General features: G+C 40.4%; 1 protein-coding gene across 1 annotated transcript in view; it reads right to left on the bottom strand.

Moving 5' to 3' along the window:
- HS6ST2 (heparan sulfate 6-O-sulfotransferase 2) overlaps positions 1 to 21,423 on the bottom strand; it is a 327,544-nt gene extending 306,121 nt beyond the window's left edge. The window contains exons 1-2 of the mRNA XM_011383868.1: positions 20,747 to 21,423; positions 19,398 to 19,916 (exon numbers count right to left, since the gene is read on the bottom strand). Coding sequence (XP_011382170.1) covers positions 19,398 to 19,916; positions 20,747 to 21,174 — 947 coding nt within the window. The 5' untranslated portion in view covers positions 21,175 to 21,423. The remainder of the gene's footprint in view (positions 1 to 19,397; positions 19,917 to 20,746) is intronic.
- Positions 21,424 to 23,167: the final 1,744 nt, after the last annotated feature.

Genomic DNA, 23,167 nt, shown 5'->3' with positions numbered 1-23,167 from the left:
TGTTATCAGGAAAATATGGATTTAAAAAGTTAATTTTAAATAAAGCAACACATTCTTATATTAACAACACTTTTGGTTTTTCTAATAACACTTTGACATTTCTCAATGAAAGAGAAAACTAAACAATGTTTGGCTAAGGCAAGTAAAGGCTTTCAAACCATTCCGCATGGCTTCCTCATGTCAATCCATTCCAAGGATTAGCATGCCATTTGGGCAGGAAGTCTCCTCATCTTTTCTATTACCATTTAGGTCTAGTTTCTCTGATTTTACCCTCAGCAACTAGTGAGGACAACTTGTCTATGTGTTGCAATTAAATTTATTTTTACATATTTAGGAATTGTTTTAAATAATTCATGATCACCTCATGACTCTAAGTCTGTATCTTCAGTTCTGAGCTCCCAACTCACATATCCATTGCCTCTGAGCATCTCAACATGGTGACTCCAGTCTCCTCAAATTCCACCTGTGTAAAACTAGCTTCATCCCCCATTCCCCTGACCACCACAGCTCATCCTCCAATCTTCCCAAGTCAGAAACTTAGGAAGAATTGCTTGTTCCCTCACTCTCATCCCCACCATTTACATCCTTTGGTCACCAAATTCTTTCTATTCTTTCTTCTAAATATCTCCTGAATCCATTCACCCTTTTGCATGCCCACAGCCACTCTCCCAAGCCAAACCACCATGCCCTCTTCCTTGCACTACTCCTCTGCCTTCTAACTGGGCTTCATACCATGTACTTACCCTTCTCCAGTCTGTTCTCCACACAGCAGCTAAGTAAAATTTAGTTAAAACACAAATCAAATTACATTATTGCCCTGCTTAAACTGTGCCAATGCTTCTCACTACTGTCAGGATAAAGTCCAGAGTATGTTTCATGCCCTATGAAAATCTATGTGTTCTGGCTTCTATCTAATTCTGAGGTCACAGACCTCATCCCAGCCCCTAAATATAAGCCCTACTCCTTCCTTCAGCTACGGTTTTATTCATGCTGCTTTTTCAGGTGTTTCCCCTGTTCCTTGCCTGGCTATGGAGCCTTGGGAACTCAGCTCAGGTGTCACCTTCATCAGCACAGTCTTTCCTGGTTTGAGAGGCCCTTTTCTCCATTGTTATTGCAACATGTTCTCAACTTTATTATAGCACTGATCACTCCATTTACTTATGTTTCCTCTCACCAGTCTGAAAACTCTCCAAAGTCAGTGCCTATGACACTCTCGGTTCTGTAATTCTAGTACCTAACACAGTGCCTGGTATATAATGGGAAAAATTACAACTTACTCAAAATAGGTGTGTTACAGACTTGGATCAAACTATCAATAATATGAATGAGTTAAAAAATCCAATAAGAATGACTATCATCAATAAATCAAAGAAAAACAAGTGTTGGCAAGAATGTTGAGAAAAGGGAACCTTCATACATTGTTGGCGGGATTGCAAATTTGTACAACCACTATGAAAAACAGTCTGGAGGTTTCTCAAAAAATGAAAAACAGATATACCTTTTGACCCAGGAATTGCACTTCTAGGTATTTATCCAAAGAAAACCAAAATAATTTGTAAAGATCTATGTACCCCGATATTCATGGCAGCACAATTTACAATAGCCAAGATATAGAGGCAACCTAAATGCCCATCAACAGACGATTGCATAAAGAAACTATGGTTCATATATACAATGGAATATTACTCAGCCATTAAGAAAATGAAATCCTACCTTTTGCAATGACATGGACAGACCTAGAGGTTATTATACTGAGTGAAATAAGTCTGACAGAGAAAGATAAATACCAGATGATTTCACTTATATGCAGAATCTAAGGAATAAAAAGAACAAACTAATCAAAAACAGACTCACAAATACAGAAGACAGTTTGGTGATGGACAAGGGGAGGGGGTTGAGGGACTGGGACAATGGGGTGAAGAGTTAAAGAAGTACAAATTAGTAGTTGATAGTCACAGGGATGGGGATCACAGCATAGGGAATGAAGTTAGCTTTAATATATTGGCTAGGTGGAAAAAAAGAGCAGAGAAGGAGCAATCAGGCGGATCGTTTTATAAACTCTACAAATGTCTAACCAATGTACTGTATACTGAAAACTAATTAAAATAAATAAATATTTTTTAAAAAGCATTGACTGTCAGATGAATTTTTTTAAAACCATGTTTTCCAAAGAAAATATACATTAAATTCAAAGATAAAAATAATCTGAGCAAAAATGGAAGAGGAAAGGTACATCACGTAAACAAGAACCGTAAGAAATATCGAACGCCTATACTAATAATAGAGGAAATAGACTTGAATAAATGATACTAGAGATAAAGAGGAAATTTTTGTAATAACAAAAGGAACACTACATCAAGAAAATACAGCAATCATAAATATACATGTGACTAACAATAGAGCCTAAAAACATAGGAAGGAAAAACTGACAGAATTAAAGGGAGAATAGAAAATTCAATAATAATAATTGGAAATTTCAACACCCCAATTTCAATAATGGAAAGAACAATGAGAAAAAGATCAACATGAAAATAGAAGTCTTAAGCAATATAATAAACCAATATAACTTAGCAGACATCTATAGAACACTCTACCACCAAGAGCAGAATACAATCCTCTCAAATGCACATAGAACATTCTCCAGGACAGACAATGTGTTAGGCCATAAAGTACTTCTCAAAATACTTAAAAGAATCTAATCATACAATTTATGTTCTCTGACCACATGGAATGAAAATATAAATCATTTAAAGAAGTAAATGGAGGGGGGGAATTCCCATTAATGTGGAAATTAAACAATGTATTCTTAAATAACCAATGGTTCAAAGAAGAAGGCACAAGAAAAAGATTTAGAAAATCTTTGAGATAACTTAAAATGAAATAAAACATACTAGAACTTATGAGATGTAGCTAAAGCAATGCTTAGAAGAAATTTTATAGCTGTCAATATCTATATGTTTTAAAGTTCTCATTTCAATAACCTAACTTTCAACCGCAAGACACCTGAAATGAAAGAATAAAATGAACCTAAAACGAGCAGAATAAATATTATAGATTACAGTGGGAAGTGAGAGTTGAAAAATGGAGAAAATCAATGAAACCAAAAGTTAGTTCTTTGAAAAGATCAACAAGACAGACCTAAACCTAGATTGACCAAGAAACTATAAGACTCAGTTACTAAAATTAAGAATAAAAGCAAGGATATTAATACCATCCTTTAAAAGTAAAATAGATTATAAGGGAATATTATGAACAACTGCATGCCAATAAATTGGATAATTTAGACAAAACTGACAGATTCCTAGAAAGATACAACTACTGAAATTAACTCAAAAAGAAAAATAAAATTTCAATCAAAATATAAAAAGTCATTGAATAAATAATTTTAAAACTTACCCCAAAGAAAATCCCAGGCACAAATGGTTTCTCTAGTGAATTCTACCAAAATATTAAAGAAAAATCGTTACCAAGCTTTCACAAAATTTCTAAAAACAGAAGAGGTAAGAACACCTCAACTCATTCTATGAGGCCAATATTACTGATACCAACACCAGACAAATATATCACAAGAAAAAAAAAAAAACTATACACCAATATCCCTCATGAATATCCCTCTTGCATAAATCTTTAAGAAAATACTAGCAAACCCAATCTAACAACATATAAAAATGATTGTGCACTATGATTAAGTGGGATTTATCCTCAGTATGCAAGGTTGGTTTAATATCCAAGTGCTAGTTAATATTAAAACACCATATCAAAAAAAAATCTGGGAAAAACACATGATTATCTCAATAAACAGAGAAAAATCATTTGATAAATTTCATTCATTGATTTAAAAAATAAACATTTATCAAACTAGGGATAAAAGGGAACTTTCTTACAGCATCTAAGAAAAAGTCCAGAGCTAGCATCATATTTAATGATGAAAGACGGAAAACCTTTCCCCACTAAGATCAGAAACAAGATAAGGAAGTCCAGTCTAGCCACTTGTACACCACATTGCGTTAAGATTATAGCCAGGGAAGTCAGGCAAGAAAAAGAAATAAAAAATTCATCCACATTGGATAGGAAGAAGTAAAAGTATCTATTTACAGATGACAGTCTTGTATATAGAAAATCTTAAGTAATACACTAAAAAACTGCTTTTAAAAAATAATGAGTTCGAAATCCAGTTGTATCATCGGCGAGTCCAGTGCTCCTTGCTGAGCCAACTTCAAGAATCACACTGGTGGCAGCTGGCCTCAGTTTCTGGCATAGCCTCTTGAGGCAACTATAAGCACAGCATCTGTGTATTGCTTGCTGAATCTTAACAGGTGGCCCCAGAGGGGTAGAGGCTTGGGCTAAGTTTGGCCTGCAGCTGAACCCCTCTCAGGACTGTGCCACTGGACACCTACTTCACAAATCCACACTAATAAGACCAAGAGACTTAGGAGCTTTGCTTAATACACAGAAACAGACACAGAAAGGAGCCAAAATGGGAAGACAAAGAAGCAGAAACCATATGAGAGAACAGAGCAGAGATCCAGGAATAATAGAGTCAAACAATCTAACAGATGCAGAGTTCAAAACACTGGTTATAAAGATGCTCAATGAACTCCTAAGTTCATTTCCCCTAGAAAATGTAGATGATCTCATGAGAACTTTAACAAAGAGATTTTAAAAATATATAAAAATGGAAATAGAAATTATAGATAGGAACCAGTCAGAAATGAAGAACACATTATCTGAGATGAAGAGTATATTAGAGGGAATCAACAGAGTTGATAAAGAGGATCGAACCACTGATAATAGAGGATGGGGAAGCCAAGGACACTCAATCAGAAAGGCAAGAACAAAGAAGCCAAGACTATAATAATAATTTAAGGAGCCTATGGGACAAAATTAAATGTAAGAACATCCATGTCATAGGGGTACCTGAAAGGGAACAAGAAGTTGAAGAGCTATTTGAAGAAATAATGATGGAAAATTTCCCTAACTCAGTGGAGGAAATAAACATAAATTCCCAGGAAGCTCAGAGAGTCCTAAAAATGATGAACCCAATGAGGCCCACACCAAGACACATTGTAATTAAAATGCCAAATGTTAAATACAAAGAGAGAATCTTAAAAAGCAGCAAGGGAAAAGCCGTTAGTTACCTACAAGGGAGCACCATAAGACTGGCAGTTGATTTCTCAAAAGAAACTATGTGGGACAGAAGGGCTTGACACAAAATATTCAACCTGATGAAAACCCAGGATCTACGACCAAGAATACTTTATCCAGCAAAGCTATCATTTAGAGTCAAAGGACAGATAAAGAGCTTCCCAGACAAAAATAAGGCAAAGGAATTCATCAACACCAAGCCAGTATTACAGGAAATGTTAGGGGGACTTCTTTAAGAAGAAAAAACATGTATCAAAAATATGAATAAAGAAATGCAATAACTATATTCCTAACAACAAGTACCTCAATTGGAAAAGAATTAAGTGCTCCTACCAAAGATTGGGAAGCAAAATAGATAAGAAAACAAGACCTCTACATATGCTGCCTACAACTCACTTCAGATTAAAAGACACACACAGACTAAAAGGACACAAAATAGTCATGGAGATATAAAGTGTAGCATAAGGAAACTAGTTAACAACGTTGTAATAAATATGTAAGGGGAAGTGGGAGACTAGATTTAGTAGTGTGATCACTTTGTGATATATAGATCTCTAATCACTATGCTGTACAACTGAAACTAATATATTATTGTATGCCAACAATAATTGAAAAAACTCATTGAATTGTACAATGTAAATACTAGCAATTAATTTTCTATTGTATTTCAATAAAGCCAGGAAAAAATGAGTTCAGCAAAGTCGTAGCATACAAGATCAGTATTTAAAATCAACTGTTTTTCTATACAGTAGCAATGAATAATCCAAAATGAAATTATGGAAAGAACTACATTTACAATATGATTGAAACAAGTAAAATACTTATGAATAAATTTTAAAAGTTAGTGCAAATCTTGTAATCTAAAAACTATAAAACTTCATTGAAAGAAACTAAAGAATGTCTAAATAAATGTAAAGACAGTCCATATTTATGGATTGAAAGACTTAATATTGTTCAGATGGAAATATTCCCCCAAAGTGATCTACAGATTCAATGCAATTCCTAACAAAATCCTATCTGACCTCTTTGTACGTTTTAATAAGCTAATTCTAAAATTCACACAGAAGCCCGAGGTATCCAGAATAGCCCAAAAAATCTAGAGAGAGAAAAACTGGAGTATTCGCACCTCCTGATTTCTAACTACAAAGCCAAAAGTAGTCAAAGACTACGTGGCACTTGTATAAAGAAAGCTATGTAAATGAATTAAATAGAATTAAGCATTTGGAAATAAACTCATACATTCATGGTCAACTGATTTTCAACAAAGGTACCGAGATACTTCAATAAAGAAAAAAAGTATTTTCTGCAAATGATTCTGGGACAACTGATATCCATATAGAAAAGAGTAAAGTTGGACTTCTTTTTAAAAGTATGTATGAAAAATAACTTAAAATAGATCATGGACCTTAACATAATAGATCAAACTATAAAACCCTTAGGAGAAAATATAGGAGTAAATCTTTGCGATCTTAAGTTAGGCAAAGCCTTCATGAACGACAAAAGAAAAAAGTTAAGTTGGACTTAATGAAAATTTAAAATTTTTGTGCTTCAATGAACACCATAAAGAATGTGAAGAGACAAACCATTAAATGGGAGGAAAATATTTGCAAAGCATAAGTCTGATAAGGGACTTGTACCTGGAATGTATAAAGAACACTTAATTCAATACTAAAAAGAAAAAAAATAGCAAAATTAAAAGTGACAAAGAATCTGAGTACACATTTCTACAAAAAAGACATTCAAATGGGCAATAACACATGTAAAGATACTCAACATCATTATCCTGCAGGAAAATGCAAATCAAAACCACTATAAGGTACCCATAAGATGGCTAGGCAGCGACTGGCAATGGTACAAGTTTCTTGTTGCTGTTTTTATCTTGTTTTTTTTTTTGTTTTGTTTTGTTTTGTAGTGATGAAATGTTTTAAAAGTTGATAGTGGCAATTATTGCACAATTTTGTGACTATATTAAAAGCCACTGTACTGTACACTTTAAATGGGTGAATATGATGGTGTGTGAAATGTATCTAAACAAGAAAATAACTTTAAAAATGTAGCATAGAATTAAATGTAAACATTAAAACTATAAAGTTTTAGAGAAAACATAGGAGAAAATCTTCAAATCTAGAGCTAGACAAAGAATTTTTAAACTTCACACAAATCATGATTCATAAAAGGGAAAATTGATAGATTGGACCTCATTAAAATTAGAAATTTTGTTCTGTCAAATATCATGTAAATGAGATTTTTAAAAAGCCAATGAACTGAGAAAATATTGCAAACAATATATATGACAAAAGACTAATATGTAAATAATGCATAACTCAACAGTTAATAAAAAAAGAATCCCATTAGAAAATGAACAAATGGCATGAACAGACATTCAACTGAAGAAAACACACAGGTGGCCTATAAGCATGTGAAATGATGTTGAATTTCATTAGCCATCAGGGAAAGGCAAATTAAAACCAAATGAGATATTACTACACACCTATCAGAATGGCTAAAATAAAAAAAAAATAGTGACAACACCAAATGCTGGCAAGGGTATGAAGAAACTGAGCCACTCATATACTGCTGATAGGAATGTGATAATTTGGCAGTTTCTTATAAAAATTAAATATGTAATTACCAAATAACCCAGCAATTGCATTCTTGAGTATTTATCCTAGAGAAATGAACATTTATCATCCCACAAAAGCCTATACACAAATTTCAGAGCAGCTTTATTAATAACAACCAAAAACTACAATCAGCCCATATGTCCTTCAACAGGTGAATGAACAAACGGTCATGTGCACTTACCACAAAATATTTTTCAGCAATAAAAAAGAATGAACGGTTGCTACAAACGACAGCTTGGATGAATCTTGAGTGAATTATGCTAAATCACGGGAAGCACCCCAAACCAGTTTTCACTTTTAATCCAGCATAACTATGGTGCCCCAGAATTTTAAACTGAAAGCCACCAGTGGCTCTGAGAACTAAGATGCTTGCTATTAAGGCAGCCAGTTTGTACAGGGCAATTGCTACTTTCTGGGGCCCTGAAGCAGATGAGTGTACACTGAATGTCACCAAAACTACATTTGGGAGGGGGAAGTGAGAGTCACTAAGAGGCAATCTACCATTTAATCATGGCAACAATTTATCTTTTTTTCCCCAATGGTATTTCTCTTTCTCAGATGCACCTTTAGCCTCTGACATTTCAATTAAAATTCCTACCATTTCTTAGCTATTTCTACCTGCTTGAGGTTCTGGGAGAACATTTGCTTTCTTCCTTCTAAGTTTCTTGTGTTAAGCTAAATTCAGAGACCACCAAGGTATGTAACCAAAAGCCAAATGACATAGCTGTGCTTTCTGGCACTCAGATCTCTCCTCTTAGCAGATTTTCCCCATTAATGAGAAAGAGCTGCATCCTGGAGTGACACCCAAACAAATCAGAAGAGCTCGAATTTTGTGGTCCCTGGCTTGTTTGCTGTCAGCATGGAAGCCTAACTTCTATAACATTCTCTAGAAAAGATATCCCCAGCCAAATGTCACAACTTGAGATCCCACACCCAGTCCCTTCTTACAGTGAATAATGGTTACATCACTACGGTTTAAAACCAAAACAGACATGACATTAAATGAGGAGCATCACAATTTTGCTCATTGCAAACCAACCATATTTTTTCTTAAAGAGGAGAGATTGTCAATGTAACTGCTACCTTCCATGCATACAAATACCATATGCAGACTTTAACTCAGCATTCAGCTGAACTCTGGAAAATTATGAGCCACTTTCCTTCAGTAGGGTTAGGAAAAGTGCCTGCAACACACACAGGACTCTCTCATTGAGATGAGCTGGTTAACAATACCTCTACTGGGTATTTACCCCAAGGACTTGAAAACCCATATCCGAAAAGATTTTAGCACATCAATGTTCATAGCAGCATTATTCACAGTGGCTAGGACATGGAAGCAACTGAAGTGTCCTACGATAGATGGTTGGCTAAAGAAGCTGTGGAACATATATACAATGGAATATTACTCAGCCATATGAAGAAATGAAATACTGCCATTTGCAACAACATGGATAGACCTCAAGATAATCATGCTAAGCAAAATAAGCCCCACAGAAAAAGTCGAAATCATATGTTATCACTTATATGTAGGATATAAACCTAAAAGAAACAAATGAACAGGACAAACGAAGACTCATGGATATGGACAATAAACTAGTGGTTACCAGATGAGCAGGAGGTGGAAGAGGAGGGGAAAGGTAGACGGTGTAAAGGGGGTCAAATATGTGGTGACAGAAAGAAATCTAACTATGGGAGGTGAACACACAGTGTAAATATATATGCCTTATTGTTAAAATGTACAGCTGAAACTTACTGGATTTCGTTAACCAATGTCACCATAAAAAAAAAATAATTTATTTATTTATTTTTTATTTTTTAAAGTTTTTTAGGGTAACATGGGTTACTATACTCATATAATTTCAGGTGTACATTATAATTTGACATCTATGTATTCTATTGTGTGATTACCACCCAAAGTCCAGTTTCCTTTAGCTACCATATATTTGATCTCCTTTACCCACTTCACCCTCCCCCTAACCCCTATATTTGACTCCCTTTACCTCGTCTACCTCTCCACTCCTCCCTGACCCTCTACCCTCTGGTAACCACTAGTCCATTGTCCATATCCCTGAGTCTCTGGTTAACAGTGTTGTTCAAATCTTCTGTAACCTTACTCTTTCTTTGTTGTTGTTCATTTCATCTATTAATTTCGGAAAGAGGTTAGTAGATTTTACAATTTCTTTCTATAGTTCTGTCGATCTTTGCCTCATATATTTCAAAACTATGGTATTATGTGCATACAAGTTTAGAATTGTTATCTGAGGAACTGACATTTTTTACCATTACTCAGTGATACTGTTTATCCCTATTATTTTTCTTTAGTCTATTTGGTCTCATATTAATTTAGTTACATCAGCTTCCTTCAGCTTAGTATTTACAATCCTATCTGTGTCCTTATGTTTTAGCTTTGTATATAACATATAGCTAGATTTTATATATAGCATATAGCTAGACTTTATATTTTCATACACTGTGAAAATCTATGTCTTTCAACTGGTGAGTTTAATCAATTTCCACTTATTGTTATAACTGAGGAGTTGAATGCCACGATCAAAGGGACTTTTTAAAGTATCTCTGAGCTTCCTGACTATAGCTTTTTACCCTAGTAATTTCTAAACACTCTTTGCTCCCATTGACTCACCTGTAGAAAGTTAGAAAAATCCAATGATCTCCATAAGTGAACTGGAACTGATATTATAGTGAAGATTTGTCTTTATTAGTACAGTTATGGGATAAATTCAATTAATGCAAGGAATGGTGTACTCAGGCTCAATCCTTTGATTTGATTGAAATCAATGCTTTGCACATTTCAATTGTTCTGAATTCCTTCAGAAAAGTGCATGGAAGTGATTCATTAAAACTAAATTCTTCACAAAAAACAGACCAGTTCTCTTAGTTTCACTAGGGCATCTCTGCTACTAAAATTTAAAAAGCAATCAAAATGAATAAGAAGTCCTTTTAACAGACATTTACAATAGGGAAGAACATGATTCTTGATAATTCAAAGTAAATGAAGTGCAAATTATTCTCTTATAATATATCTCAGAATTGAAGTTTAAAATTATGACTAAAAAAGAACCCACAGTTAATCAGAAAAATATGTTTATTGATAATTCTCATGAGATCATAGTTATACATTTATATCATAGGATAACAAATTCAAAACTATTGCTAAGTTATAAATATGGAATTTATGCAGAATTTGCATGTATTGAATTTTATTTTGAATTCGTATGTGTGCCTATATTTGAATATTTATAATATTCCAGAAAAAGCATAGTGGAATGTGCAAGACAAATTTATTTAGTGTTATGCTCTGAAATATGTCAAAGTCTTCAACACTATTCTCAGAGGCAAAATGGCAGAAATAACAAATGGGAGGTAATAAGACCAAGTGAATACTCCGCAAAGTCCAGTACCTAGTAAAACTATAGAAGCTCTTTTGCCAATTAATATTTTACTAAAGTTTACACAAATATTTCTCTAAGCCTACAATGATATCATATTAGAAGACAAACACCATTAATTCAATTCTTCACTATAATGGAAGAGGGAACATTCCCAAACATACCTTTTTTTCCTAAACTCAGTGACTGAATATCTAATTTTATTTGTCACACAATGGGACATTAGTTTTTCAACTGTAAAGCACATTCTTTACACTATCGAAATAACTTGTACCTAGAATGCAGTTTCAGTAGAATTTCAACAATAAGATTATGTGAATCACTGTATATGGTAGCTCTTCAGATATCCAGAGCAGTTGAGGAATGAAGTGTTCTAATCACTTAATTTATAGTTAACTGGAGCAATGCTCTTATGACATGAAACTACTCTGGGAGGTGGTGTCTCCAGGAGAGTGAAGTCCCCTTCTTTCCCAGATAAGGGCAACATGTGCACTACTAACTGGTCTAAACCTTCAGTTATGAATGTTTAGAACTATAGCCCTTCACCAGCCCCAAGACTTCACTCTTCCAGCAAGACCATTAGCTCTGATATCACGAGACACTTGGAAAGAGGATTCAGAAGACTCAAAGTCCAGGCACTTGGGTGGCTCCAGCTGAGCAAAATAAGCCTTATACTTCCAATTGTGTATCACTATTAATTTCCTGTTCCATTTAACTTTTAAATAGAGAGGAAACAATAGCAATTCACTCAAATATCTCTATACTTGTACTGGTGTAAGAATTCCATGGATTCTTTGTACTACGATGACAGACAATCATCAGAAAAATCAGGAGCCGATGCCTGACTTATCACCTCTGCCTTTCAGTCTCTAAGTTTATTCAGTTGAGGCTGCTTTTCTCATTAAGGACTCTCAGGATCTCAAGAAACTAGTGAAATAACCAGCCATAGTCTTCAGGAACCAAAAAGTAGACATGAGTGCAATGTATCACAGCCATAATAAAACATCATTTTTAAAACCGTAAATGTTTACTTTTATTATCCAAGTAGTGCATACTCATAAAAGAAATTCAAAACTTTCAGGGAAACAGAATAAGAAAACAAGTCACTAATCAATCTATTAATAACTTGGTATTTTCTTCCATTATTTGTCTTTCATGCTTAAATTTAGGAGGAACAGGAATATGATTTGTGCATCTCTCTCTCTGTCTCTCTCTCTCTGTCTCTCTGTCTCTCTCTCTCTCTCTCTCTCTCTCTCTCTCTCTCTCTCTCTCTCTCTCTCTCTCTCTCATACACACACTGTTGTAGTTATACTGGGTTCATACCTATCTTTTTCTCTTAGCATTAAATCACTAGCAATTTTCCATACTCTACAAAAGGACATTTAAATGGTATTATAATAATTCTTCAAGTAAGTGTGCTGAGATTTCTTGAACCATTCTCTTCTACGTGAATGGTCAGATTTTTTCAATTTGCTGCACTCATAAGTAACTCCAGTTAGCCTCTTAGTATACCATTATATCATCCTATACCTTTCCCCCATGGCACTTCTCATATTTTTAAGTAATTAATTATTTGTTTCATGTCTATCTTTCCCACTCCATGAAGGCAGGGGCCATATCATATCTGGCTGGTTCCTCACAGTGTTTCCCAGCACACAGCATGGTGATAGGGGATATTCAAATGTTTGTTGAATAATTGAATGAATGAATGAATAAATGAGTGAGTAAGTGAATGAATGAAAAATATGTATGGGATCACGTTTTTCAGTAAAATTTCAAAAAAATAAATCATGGGTCAAAGAAATAAATATTTTTTAATGTTCTTTGTTTATATTATTTCCAAAAAAAATCGTTCAAATTTACATTTCCACCAATAATATATGAAAATTACAGTATTTACCACACTTTGTCAACACTGGCAACTAACATTTTTCGTTCGGTGGTGGTGATGTACATCAAGGTTTTTGTTTTGCTTTGTTTTGATCAGGGTTAATTAGAGAAGCAAAGATTTTTGTACATTTAATTATTTAAATTTGCATTTCTTTAATACCAGTGAAACTAAAGTTTTTCCATGTCTGTAAATTGGTCGTGGTTCTCATGTTTTAAATTGTTTTTCTAATCAATTCTTTATACAGGAAGATGTAATCCTTTTGTCTGTTTTATTTGTCGTGCATATTTTCATCAGTTTGACATATGCCTTTTCATTTTGGCTTTGTTTTTGACAGATGAGCACCTCTCTTTTTTCGTAATCATAGCTTTCGATCTTTTCCTGTATTCAAACATCCTTTATTCATGGCTAAGAGTCCCAAATGTGATTTGCACCTATCATTTAAATAATAATGCCAACTGTGAATTCGGCTTAACTGGGTTCACAGACTTCCACATACACTACTAAGCCCTAACCTGACCTAAAGCCCCAGTTCTCACTTCTTTACAAGCCCTGGCCACTAGAAGTCTAAGCAACACAGACCGTTCACAACTCTTTAGTACTCTCCCAGCCCAAATTAGATCCCCTTCTCAACCTACCCTTTAGTCAATGATACCACCTTCATCCCATACTAAAAGTCAGGGAGGTACTATTAATTGGACTCCAGCCTTCATTTACTTTTATATTTTTTACATTCCTTCCATCCAAAAGTTTCACATACTCACTGGGATTCAAACCCTTCATTGCCATTCCAGGAGCTCTACAATGAGAACTCGCCTCACATACCTCCCTAACCATTCCCCAAGCATTAACCTTCTTCATTCTGGCCATCCCTGGTTAGGTGAGGCTGCTGGACCTCAGGATGCCATGAGGATGTCATGTCCACCCACAATACCTCCTTTCTTGTAACTACAACCCACCTAGTCCCAGAAGTCTTCCCAAACAGATGTCCCCTTTATCTGGCCTGTTTCTCACACTTCAGAAAGGAAAGGACCTTAGAAAGCATCTCATTTAAATCTCTCTAGAGGGGTATGGACTTGCCCAAAATCACAAGTTCCTCCCCACTGCTGACATGTCTATACTACACAGTTCTACACTTTACCCTCTAATCTTTATGGACTTGAGGCTTAAGATGGTGACTTTGCCATTTTTGGCTTTTTCTTGGTTACATGTAATCTCCCTCAACTGTTAGCACTGTACAGAGGTCATAATACATACTCCACACAGTTTGCTGGTTAGACCCAAACTGCAACATAAACAGATGGGCTTTCTCTATTTTTAAATATATTCTAGTAAAGGCATGACATTTTAAAGACATTATTGATTTTCAAATCATGCTGAAACAAAATCCATCTTCTTTATTAAACATCTAAAATACCAAAGTATTCTGTTCTACAAGCTCTGTGAGAGCAAGGATCACATGTTTACCCTGGAATATAATGGGCAGCTTTACAAAATTTTGTTTAATGAATAACAAAGGGAAGAGATGACTATTCTTTAATGTCATTTTATGCTACCTATGTTCACAAAAAAAATCTATAAAAGACAAGCTTTAACATTCTTATTGCCGCAGAACAGAACAGAACTAATCTAAAATTACTGTTAAGAAATGCTCATTCCGAATGGCATTTTATACTACTTTAAGAACACAGAGCTTTGTCAGGACTCCAATAACATGTTTGCCCTCTGTGCAGAAATGCTAACTAACTGCTAAAATTCTACAGATAGTATCAGGGTGAATGTCTCTCTCTCTCTCCTGTGAAATACCGGGAGGGTATAACATCTCTTATCAAAGGCAGCTGAAGAAATGTATCCTTGGTAAGTGAAGCTAACCTGAGAGCCCCATGGCCTATAGCCTAATGGACCAGAGGGGACAGCTTTGCTGGCTGTAATAGTCCATTCACTCGCTGCCTCGCCCTGTACCACAAGCCTGCCATGTTATCCTGCTTCACTACAAAATCCAGAAAGCAAAGGAGTGGGGTTGTGGGCACATGAGGTATGAGCAGGCACATGCACTAAGGAGTTCTTACTAACAGATAGCTCTTTCAAAATAGAGCCACTTTTTAAAAAGAAATGGAAAGAAAAGAAAGCCTTTACCACAATTTTTTAAAAGAATTACCATAAGAAAGAGAGAGAGACAGAGAGAGAGAGAGAGAAGACAGAGAGAGAGAGAGAGAGAGAGAAAGAAAGAAAGAAAGAAAGAAAGAGAAAGAAAGAAAGAAAGAAAGAAAGAAAGAAAGAAAGAAAGAAAGAAAGAAAGAAAGAAAGAAAGAAAGAGAGAGAAAGAGAGACAAAAGAAGAGAGAAGGAGGGAAAGCTTTTTCTATATAAATATATTTTAGTCCCTTCTTATCTGTGATATCTTACTGGATTTTAGATGACAATTAATTACTCTCCTGTATGGCTGCTGGATAATGTAGAGATGCTAAAAGTCTAGGATGCAACATGAATACGATAATCAGATTTCTTAGATCCAAATAAACATAGAACCTAATCTCTCCCTTCCCCCAGCTACCCCCTGTGTGCCCGTCAGTGCAATACCAAGTGAAGAAGAATGAGACTATTACAATTTCTTTGTGTCCGATTCTGAATTCCTACCACAGGCCAAGTGGTGCCCTAGAGTTGTCTACAAGACAGAGAATTTGGCCTGAGAAAGGACTGCAGAATTTGAAAGTTTTAATAGCTCGTAAACAGTGTTTTGATACATTTTCAAAAATAGTCTATAGTCGTAGAAATTCTAAATGAACAGGACCCTTCTCTGATCCTAAACAACATATTGGGAGATAGATACATGAAATGAACTTTCTAGGGTTTTTTAAAAAGAAATATTGTTCTTAATAAACAACTTGAGCCTTTTGCTAGCCAAGTACTCTCTCTTTGTCCTCTCTGAGCAATTCTCTCTATTCGGTCTATTCATTTCTACTAAGTAGTTACATATCACCGTAGCACTTTACCATCTGCTGAGGCAAAGAAGCATCTCAAATGTAGCACTGGGAGCAGGATTCAGTGTCTTGGCATGCAGCCACAATGGTCTCTCATGGCCCCCGAATGTAGATGGATGGCTGAGTCAGAAGGTGGCCCTTGTTGCTACTGAGGTCTCCTACTGACACTTGTACACCAAGATCCCAGCATCCTCCCATCCTTTTCCAACTTTGTAGTGATTTCCAACACAGAAATGAGAAGGCCCTCTGCAACCTGTCCATGAGACCTATTCCTGGTGAGCATAAAGCCTTAAGGAGATAGGAATCTCTTCTCCCAATGGGTGTGGCAACCCTGGTCCAATCTCTCATCCAAACTCACACGTATAAAATTACTGAAGATGGTGACGATGTAGGTGATATCAGCATCAGTTAACGTTTGCTGAGTGTTCACTTTGTAATAATTACCAACATGAAATACCTCACTGTGTTTTCCCAAAAACCATCACTTATCAAGGCACAGTCAACAGAGCAAAATGGCTGAGTAGTCAAGACAGAAATGAAGAAAGATTGCTGCCGTCCCACTAAAGTGCTCAATGACCTTGGAAATCTCCTTCAGCCCTTTTGGGCTTCATCCTCATCTGATAAATGGGGATAATATTGCCCTTTTCCCAAAGCTTTTGCAAGTTTACAGAGAAATACCAGAGATAAGAGATGTGGAAGCTCATCAGAAACTGGAATGCACTCTTCACAGATATCAGGCTTGAAGAAGCACTGGTCCACGGTCACACAGCCGGTTTGTGGCTGACCTGAAACTAAGGCCCAGGTGTCAGAACTCCCAGGCCAAGCAGACTAAGCTGCTATTTTCTTCAGTCCATCAGAGCACACAGACCACCAGCTAGCATAGAAGGCTGCTCAACATAGGAACTCCCAGTAGCTGACTCTCTCATCTCCTGAGACCAGTTCCTCAACCGTCGTGCATCATTGCTAGCACAGCTGCCTCGGTCTCCAAATTTCACCCCCTACACACACACTCACACAAAACTCTCATTCTCACACACTTATGCATCCCTTCACTCTTAGAAATTATCAGAACTCACAAGAGCTGTTCCCGCAAGCAAGGGTTGATTAACATCCTGGGAAATTCTGAACCCCTCAGGCTTCATGTAATAAAAAGGTGCCCTTGGAGTAGCAATGTGTTTATCTAGCAAATTTTATTTCATTTTTTCCACATATTGTAAAATCTAGTAACTCTCTTTAAAAAGTGGTCTTTGATTAAACTAGATGGCACTGTGGTATCACTATTTCTATGACCAAGAAGATATTTTTTTTCAAATAATTTTACTTTAGTTTGGGATAATCTAAGAGGTTGAACCATCCCCTTGAGAGGTCCTGGGTATCTTATGAAAAACTTCTGAAGGATTTGCCAGAAGACAGCAGCCAGCAAATACATAAGCAAGACCACATTAATAATGTGTGTTTATAGATCATGTCATACCCTGAACCTACATGTCCAAAGGATTTACAAAGGCACATGTGCCCTGTGGAACTCTAGATGGGGTCATGACTTCCATAGTGGCAAAAACTTCATTTTTACTTCTGTGCCACAGTCAGAGTTCTGGAATTTTATTTTTGCCCTAAAAAGCTTTTTATACTACCACCCCTCACTACACCTACAAGCTCTATCAGCAAGAGAGATTATTTTCAATACTGCCAAATTGTTTGGGATCTTCTTAACACCAGAATCTTGTGATGACAATGATGTATATAAGTCTCAAGATGGATTAAAGTAGCAAACCTCCTGAGGCCAAGGTTCTGTTAGGATGGAAAAATAAATCTGGTAGCGCTGGAAAGGAAATGAAAGTTCAAGAGATTCTGCCCAAATTCCAGCATTCAAGAAAGGACACTGTAAACTGGGGGAAAGGAAAGTGAGTAGGGGGTGATGTGTCTTCTCCTTCTCAATGGTGACCAATCAGTGAGGTCCATTCACCTAAGGCTGGACAAAAGAAACTGCACTGGCTGTTGCATTCCAAGAGACACCTGCAAAGCGCTGCCTAGTCCAGGGGGGTGGAGATATTGGGACAGGGTCCAGGTAGGCAGCCGTTGCAGCAACAGTCTCAAGAGCCCCTGTGGTTATCTTGATAAAGAGACAGAGGGCACGGCCACATTTTTGCCAGCCCAGAGACCCAGTCTGGAGGCCTCCTGTCAACCAGACTCACCTCGTCCTATCCCTGGACTCCTTTCCCAGTCCAGATTTGTTTTAGGGAGGGTGGGGCCCTAGCTGTAGCAATTGCATCCCTGCGCATCCTCCCCGCCCACCTTGATGGCCGTCCATGATCTCCAGCAACTGGGCCTTACGACTGGATGGAGGAAAAAATGCCCTAGCTCCAAAATTAGGTGGCTACAGGGTCTTCATAAATTAGCTTTTTCTGTATCAGCCCCAGGTTCCCAGTAAATGAGCTAGCGACGTCCCGCGCTGGGGCCCAACGGTTTCTCAAGGCAGAACCCCACATGAGGTGGGAGCAGCCCGCTGGGTGCCCCTCGCACTCGAAAATCGTGGCAGATGCCTGGCGTGCAGCCAGTAGGGAGAGGCGCCAGCTGGATAACATGAGCTCTCTCCATTTCCAAACAGCGGCAGAAGGACACCCGCTTCCGAGGAGAGCAGAGCCAACGAGGAGAAACGAGGAGAGAGGCGACAAAAGTCGCCAGAAAGAGAAAAAAAATGGTGAAAGACAGAGAAGAGAAGCAATGTGAGAGGAGAACGGAGGGAGAAGACAAGAGCAAGCAGCCAGGACCTGACAAGATAGGAAGAGCAAGCAGCCAAGAGCTGACAAGATCGAGAGCACCAGAAAAAGGGAAAGGCAAATAAAGGAAGTGACAATAAAAGGAGTAAAGAATGCGAGAGTGTGAAAAGAGGAAGAGAGATCAAAAAGGACGCTGCGGAACCGGAGTGCTGAGTAAAGAAGAGCGAGGACAGGAGGGACCGCGGGACGCTACAGACAGAGCGTGGTTCTTTCTGGCGCTCCAGTGCAGCCTGCATGCCGTACCCTGTCCAGGCCGCTGCAGGGGAGCACTCATTCGTGGCCTCCCGGACGCTTCATAGGCACGCACTCCCAGCCAACAAGCGAGCCAGTCTGCTGACAGACAGACTAGCCGTCCTGGACCAGAGCGAACAGGCTTCCAGCGGGCGCCACTGCGCCATGAGCGTGAGCGTTATTGCGCCTGGCTCCTGCCCAGCAACGGTGTAACCGCGAGGCTGCCGAAGGGTGCGCTGGGTCACCGGCTCCGGCTGGATGCACCTTCCCGCGCTCCACCCGCCCAAGCCCAGGTTCACTCCCACGCTCCAGGGCCCCGCTCCGCCGCGGGGGCGCGCTCACCTAGACGGTCTCAGCCTGGCGTCGCGCTTGCCGTCCACCACAATAGGCACGCAGCTGGTAAGCTCGGTCCAGTCGGCGTGCAGCCCGCAGCTCCATCCCGTGGAGAACCTGGAGAAGAGCCAGGTCTCCCGCTTACCCGGCCGGTGGCAAGTGCATTTCTTCTGACCCACGCGGCATTCGCACGGCTGCTCCAGCTGGATGTTGCGCACCAGGTGGCGGCCGAAAGTGGTGCCTCCAGTCTTCTGGATGTGCAGGAACACAATCAAGTCATCGCCCTTGATGTCAAAGTCTATCTTGCGCAGAAGGTCGCCGCGACTGAAATTGTAATGGGGCATGAACCTGGCGGAGCTCTCATCCTCGGAGCTGTATGGGTCCGGCATCGGGGAGCTGAACGCCTGCAGGCGGAGGAGCTGGCATTCTGTGCCGGGGCATACGTATTGGAGGACGATCACGGCAAATAGGAAGAGCATCACCAAAGCCAGAAGCAGCTTGTTGGATTTTTCATCCATGTTCCCGACGCTGGGGGAAACCCAAGCTCGTTACGTCAATCCCGCAACTCAGCCCGCGCTTCCCCAGGAGCCACCGTTGCGCCCCTTTTCCCTTTCCCCTACGCACAGAGTACTCCACCGCGGCGGCGGCGGCGGCGGCGGTGGCGGCAGCGGCGGCGGCGGCGCCGTTCTCCGCTTCCTTCCTTCCCGGCAGGCTCAGCGCTGTGGCTTCTGCCGCACACCCCCTTCCCCCCACACTCCTCCCCGCTGGCCGCCTGCCCTTTCCCCGCGCCAGAGCTTTCGGGGGCCACTTCGCGGGGTTTCGTACACCAGTTGTCCCACTTCCAAATGCACACTCCCCCGGCCCAAGCCTCCGCGCGTTTCCCTCTACTCTCGGTGACTCCGTGGCTCCCATCCCCATCTCGCTTCGCCCACCGGACTCTCCAGCACTTCTTCCTCCAGTCCCCTTGGCGCGTATGCTGCCGCCTCCCGGTCTGCCAGAGCGAGCTCCCTCCCCTTGCGCCCCGAAGCCTTGCTCTTGCCCGCACCAGGTTGCCCACCTTGGAGGCCGCCTCGAGTGAGCTCGGAAGAGGGCGTTCAGAGTTCCCCTGGAGGAAGAAGTTCGCTGGCAGCCCCACTTGCAAGCGGAGATGCTGCGCTGCCAGTGTCCACGGAATCGCGGAGAGGGAGCCGCAGTGTAACCAAACGCGCGCCACGCTCCTCCGTAGCCCCCGAGCCCGGTAGCCATGGGCCAGCTGGAATTTGCGCCCTTCCCTTCCCCTCGCAACTGCCATCCCACCCCACACGGCTCCCGCCCGCCCGGGCCCGTAAGCGCGAGTCCTGCTTTCGCCGAAAACGTACCTGATTAGGGGGCCGAAAATCTTAGAGAAGATCGCACCGAGCACGTGCTTCAGCGAGTGGCCCAGGGCGGCCAGGCCCCGAGTAAGTAGGGCCCGGCAGAGGGAGCCCAGGTCCCAGCGTCTCCTTAAGTCGTACATCTGCCTGCAGCGGCCTCGGGGTAGCAGCGCGAAGAGTGGGGAGCGCGCAGCTCCCTCCAGGGAAGAAGACGCCTTTAGGGGCTCGTCCAGAAGCTGCTGGGAGTTGAATCCGCGAGACACACCCCTAGGAGGGCCGGCGCGGACTGAGGCAGCTACTGATCTCGGCCGGCTTGCTGCCAATTCGGCCTCTACTCTGGAATGCCGGCGGGGACAGGTGGTGCGGGCGGGCGCTCCTCGCTCCGGTTGCAGAGGCGACCGGAGCGCCTGGGCTGCACATGCAGGTTGTGCCATTCCCCCCTTCAGGCAATTCAGGGTACTAAGGGTCAGGAATGAGCCTGAATTTGTGTAATAATGCCTCACACCGAGGAGCTACTTCACAAGCAGAGGACTTGGGTTTTCTTTTGTCTTGGGGAACGGAGATTACTCCAGTGAGCTCATCACTCCACTTTGGCTCGTAATTTCCACCTCCCCTAAAATAGCAAAGGCACAAATTGGACCTTTTCTTTCACTCTTTGCCAATTTCCATTCTCCAACGGAAGCAGGGGCATTTTCTGAGAAGGTAAGTCAACATGAAGGAGAAGCATGACCAAAAAAAGGTTAACAGAACGGGAATGCGAGTTTTTTCAGAGCAGAAACTCACTTCTCTTCTTGCTGAACCCCGGGCATAAATCCCCGTGCCTACAAGAAGGCTTCACTTATATAAGGTTTACTGAAGGAAAGATGCATGACTAAATACTACGTCAGAGTGGGGCCATATAACCCAAGGTGAAGTGAGGAAACGGGCTCAGAGAGGGGTAAAGATGTGCTCAAGGTCACACAGCAAAGCCCCACAGTTAGAACCCAAGAAACCAGGCAACATCTCTTCTAATAAATAGGTGCAGACCATCCTCAAAGCCCTGGTGTCCAAAAGGCTATTTTTGCCTGCAGGACCAGGAATGTAAGGATTAGCAAGGAAAGAAAGGGAGGTCCCTTTAAGGCAGGGTCCCCAGTAACTCAGAACTCAGACTGTTCCCATATGATTGATCAGGTGGAGCTTGCTGTGTTTAGAGAACTGGTGTTTCCATGAATGAATGCCCACTCTGTTCAATCCCACTGCTGCAGAAGTGGCACAGGGTGGCAGCAGTGTTTCAGAGCAGCACTGTTGGGACTGGGGTTGAGGGACAGTGAGCTGAGTGAGTCCTGCAGTGGGGGCAAGTCCCTCCAGAGACAGGTTCTCCTTGTATCTCCTTCAGAACATCTGGTCCCTCGCTGGAGCTCTGCTCCATCCCTACTGTCCTTTCTGTGCAATGAAGCAGCAAGTACTGGTCTAGGCGTCTTGAGAAGCCGTTACTTCCTTGCTGGGCAGCCCTGGAATAATCACTTGCCTCTCCCAAGCCTCCATTTCTTCTGTAAATTAAGACAAACTCCACCTTTTTGACCACATGGGTCACTGTGATAATTACCTTTGGGCAATTCTAAATGTGAGGTTATCTATCTGCTGTTCTAAGGTCGATGTGCCAACAGAGTCACAGGTCAATTAAGGAAAGGGCCCTTTTAGATTTTACAGCTATGCTCCCTGCCCTCACCTCCCATAAGACATTCCCAGTCCTTCTAGGTTCCCCCAAACCTACTGGGGATATTGAGGATATCCTGTCCATGTGCAGTCATGAAGGAGGCTGTTCCGACTGCCCTGGGGATCCAGGGGGACACTCTAACTAATGAACTTGCGTTAAGGAACCAGGTGCAGCAACTTATACAATAGACCTCTTGGCTTCCCTGAGAGCTCCCCTGATCCCCCAGGCTTGTGGGAAATGCCTGCTCCCCCTGAGGACAGGTGAGGGTGTGAGCCAGGGGAGTGAGAAGACATGGAAATAGCCCAGGAGCTGAGCTTACTAGCTGTCCCTACTTTCTCCTTGGCCATGCACACAGTCAGCATCTTAAGTCTGTTCAGTAGGGGGCTTTCCTCATTTGCCATAGGAGGACCCCTCTGTCATTAAACCATTATAATGGTATTCATTAGGGTCCCCAGGAAAATACTTCTGGAACAGGTGGGTCACACATCCATGTACCCAGGAACTAACTCTGGAAATTCTTCTCGGAAAGAGATTAGTGGGATTGGAACATGGCAAGGTGCCTTGGGTAGGGTTGAAGGGATGGTAACAGTCCAGGAGAAAATCAGGATTTAGTTATTTAGGTGATGAAAAAGAACACATACACATACACAGTCTGACTTAGAGTCAGAGACAGTCAGATTGGTAGTTGCAGAGCAAAAGAAGGGACAGGATGAGGCTATAAAGTCCAGTTT

This window comes from Pteropus vampyrus, unplaced genomic scaffold (assembly GCF_000151845.1).
Source record: "Pteropus vampyrus isolate Shadow unplaced genomic scaffold, Pvam_2.0 Scaffold548, whole genome shotgun sequence".
Lineage (NCBI taxonomy): Eukaryota > Metazoa > Chordata > Mammalia > Chiroptera > Pteropodidae > Pteropus > Pteropus vampyrus.
This window is presented reverse-complemented; position numbering and strand designations above follow the sequence as displayed.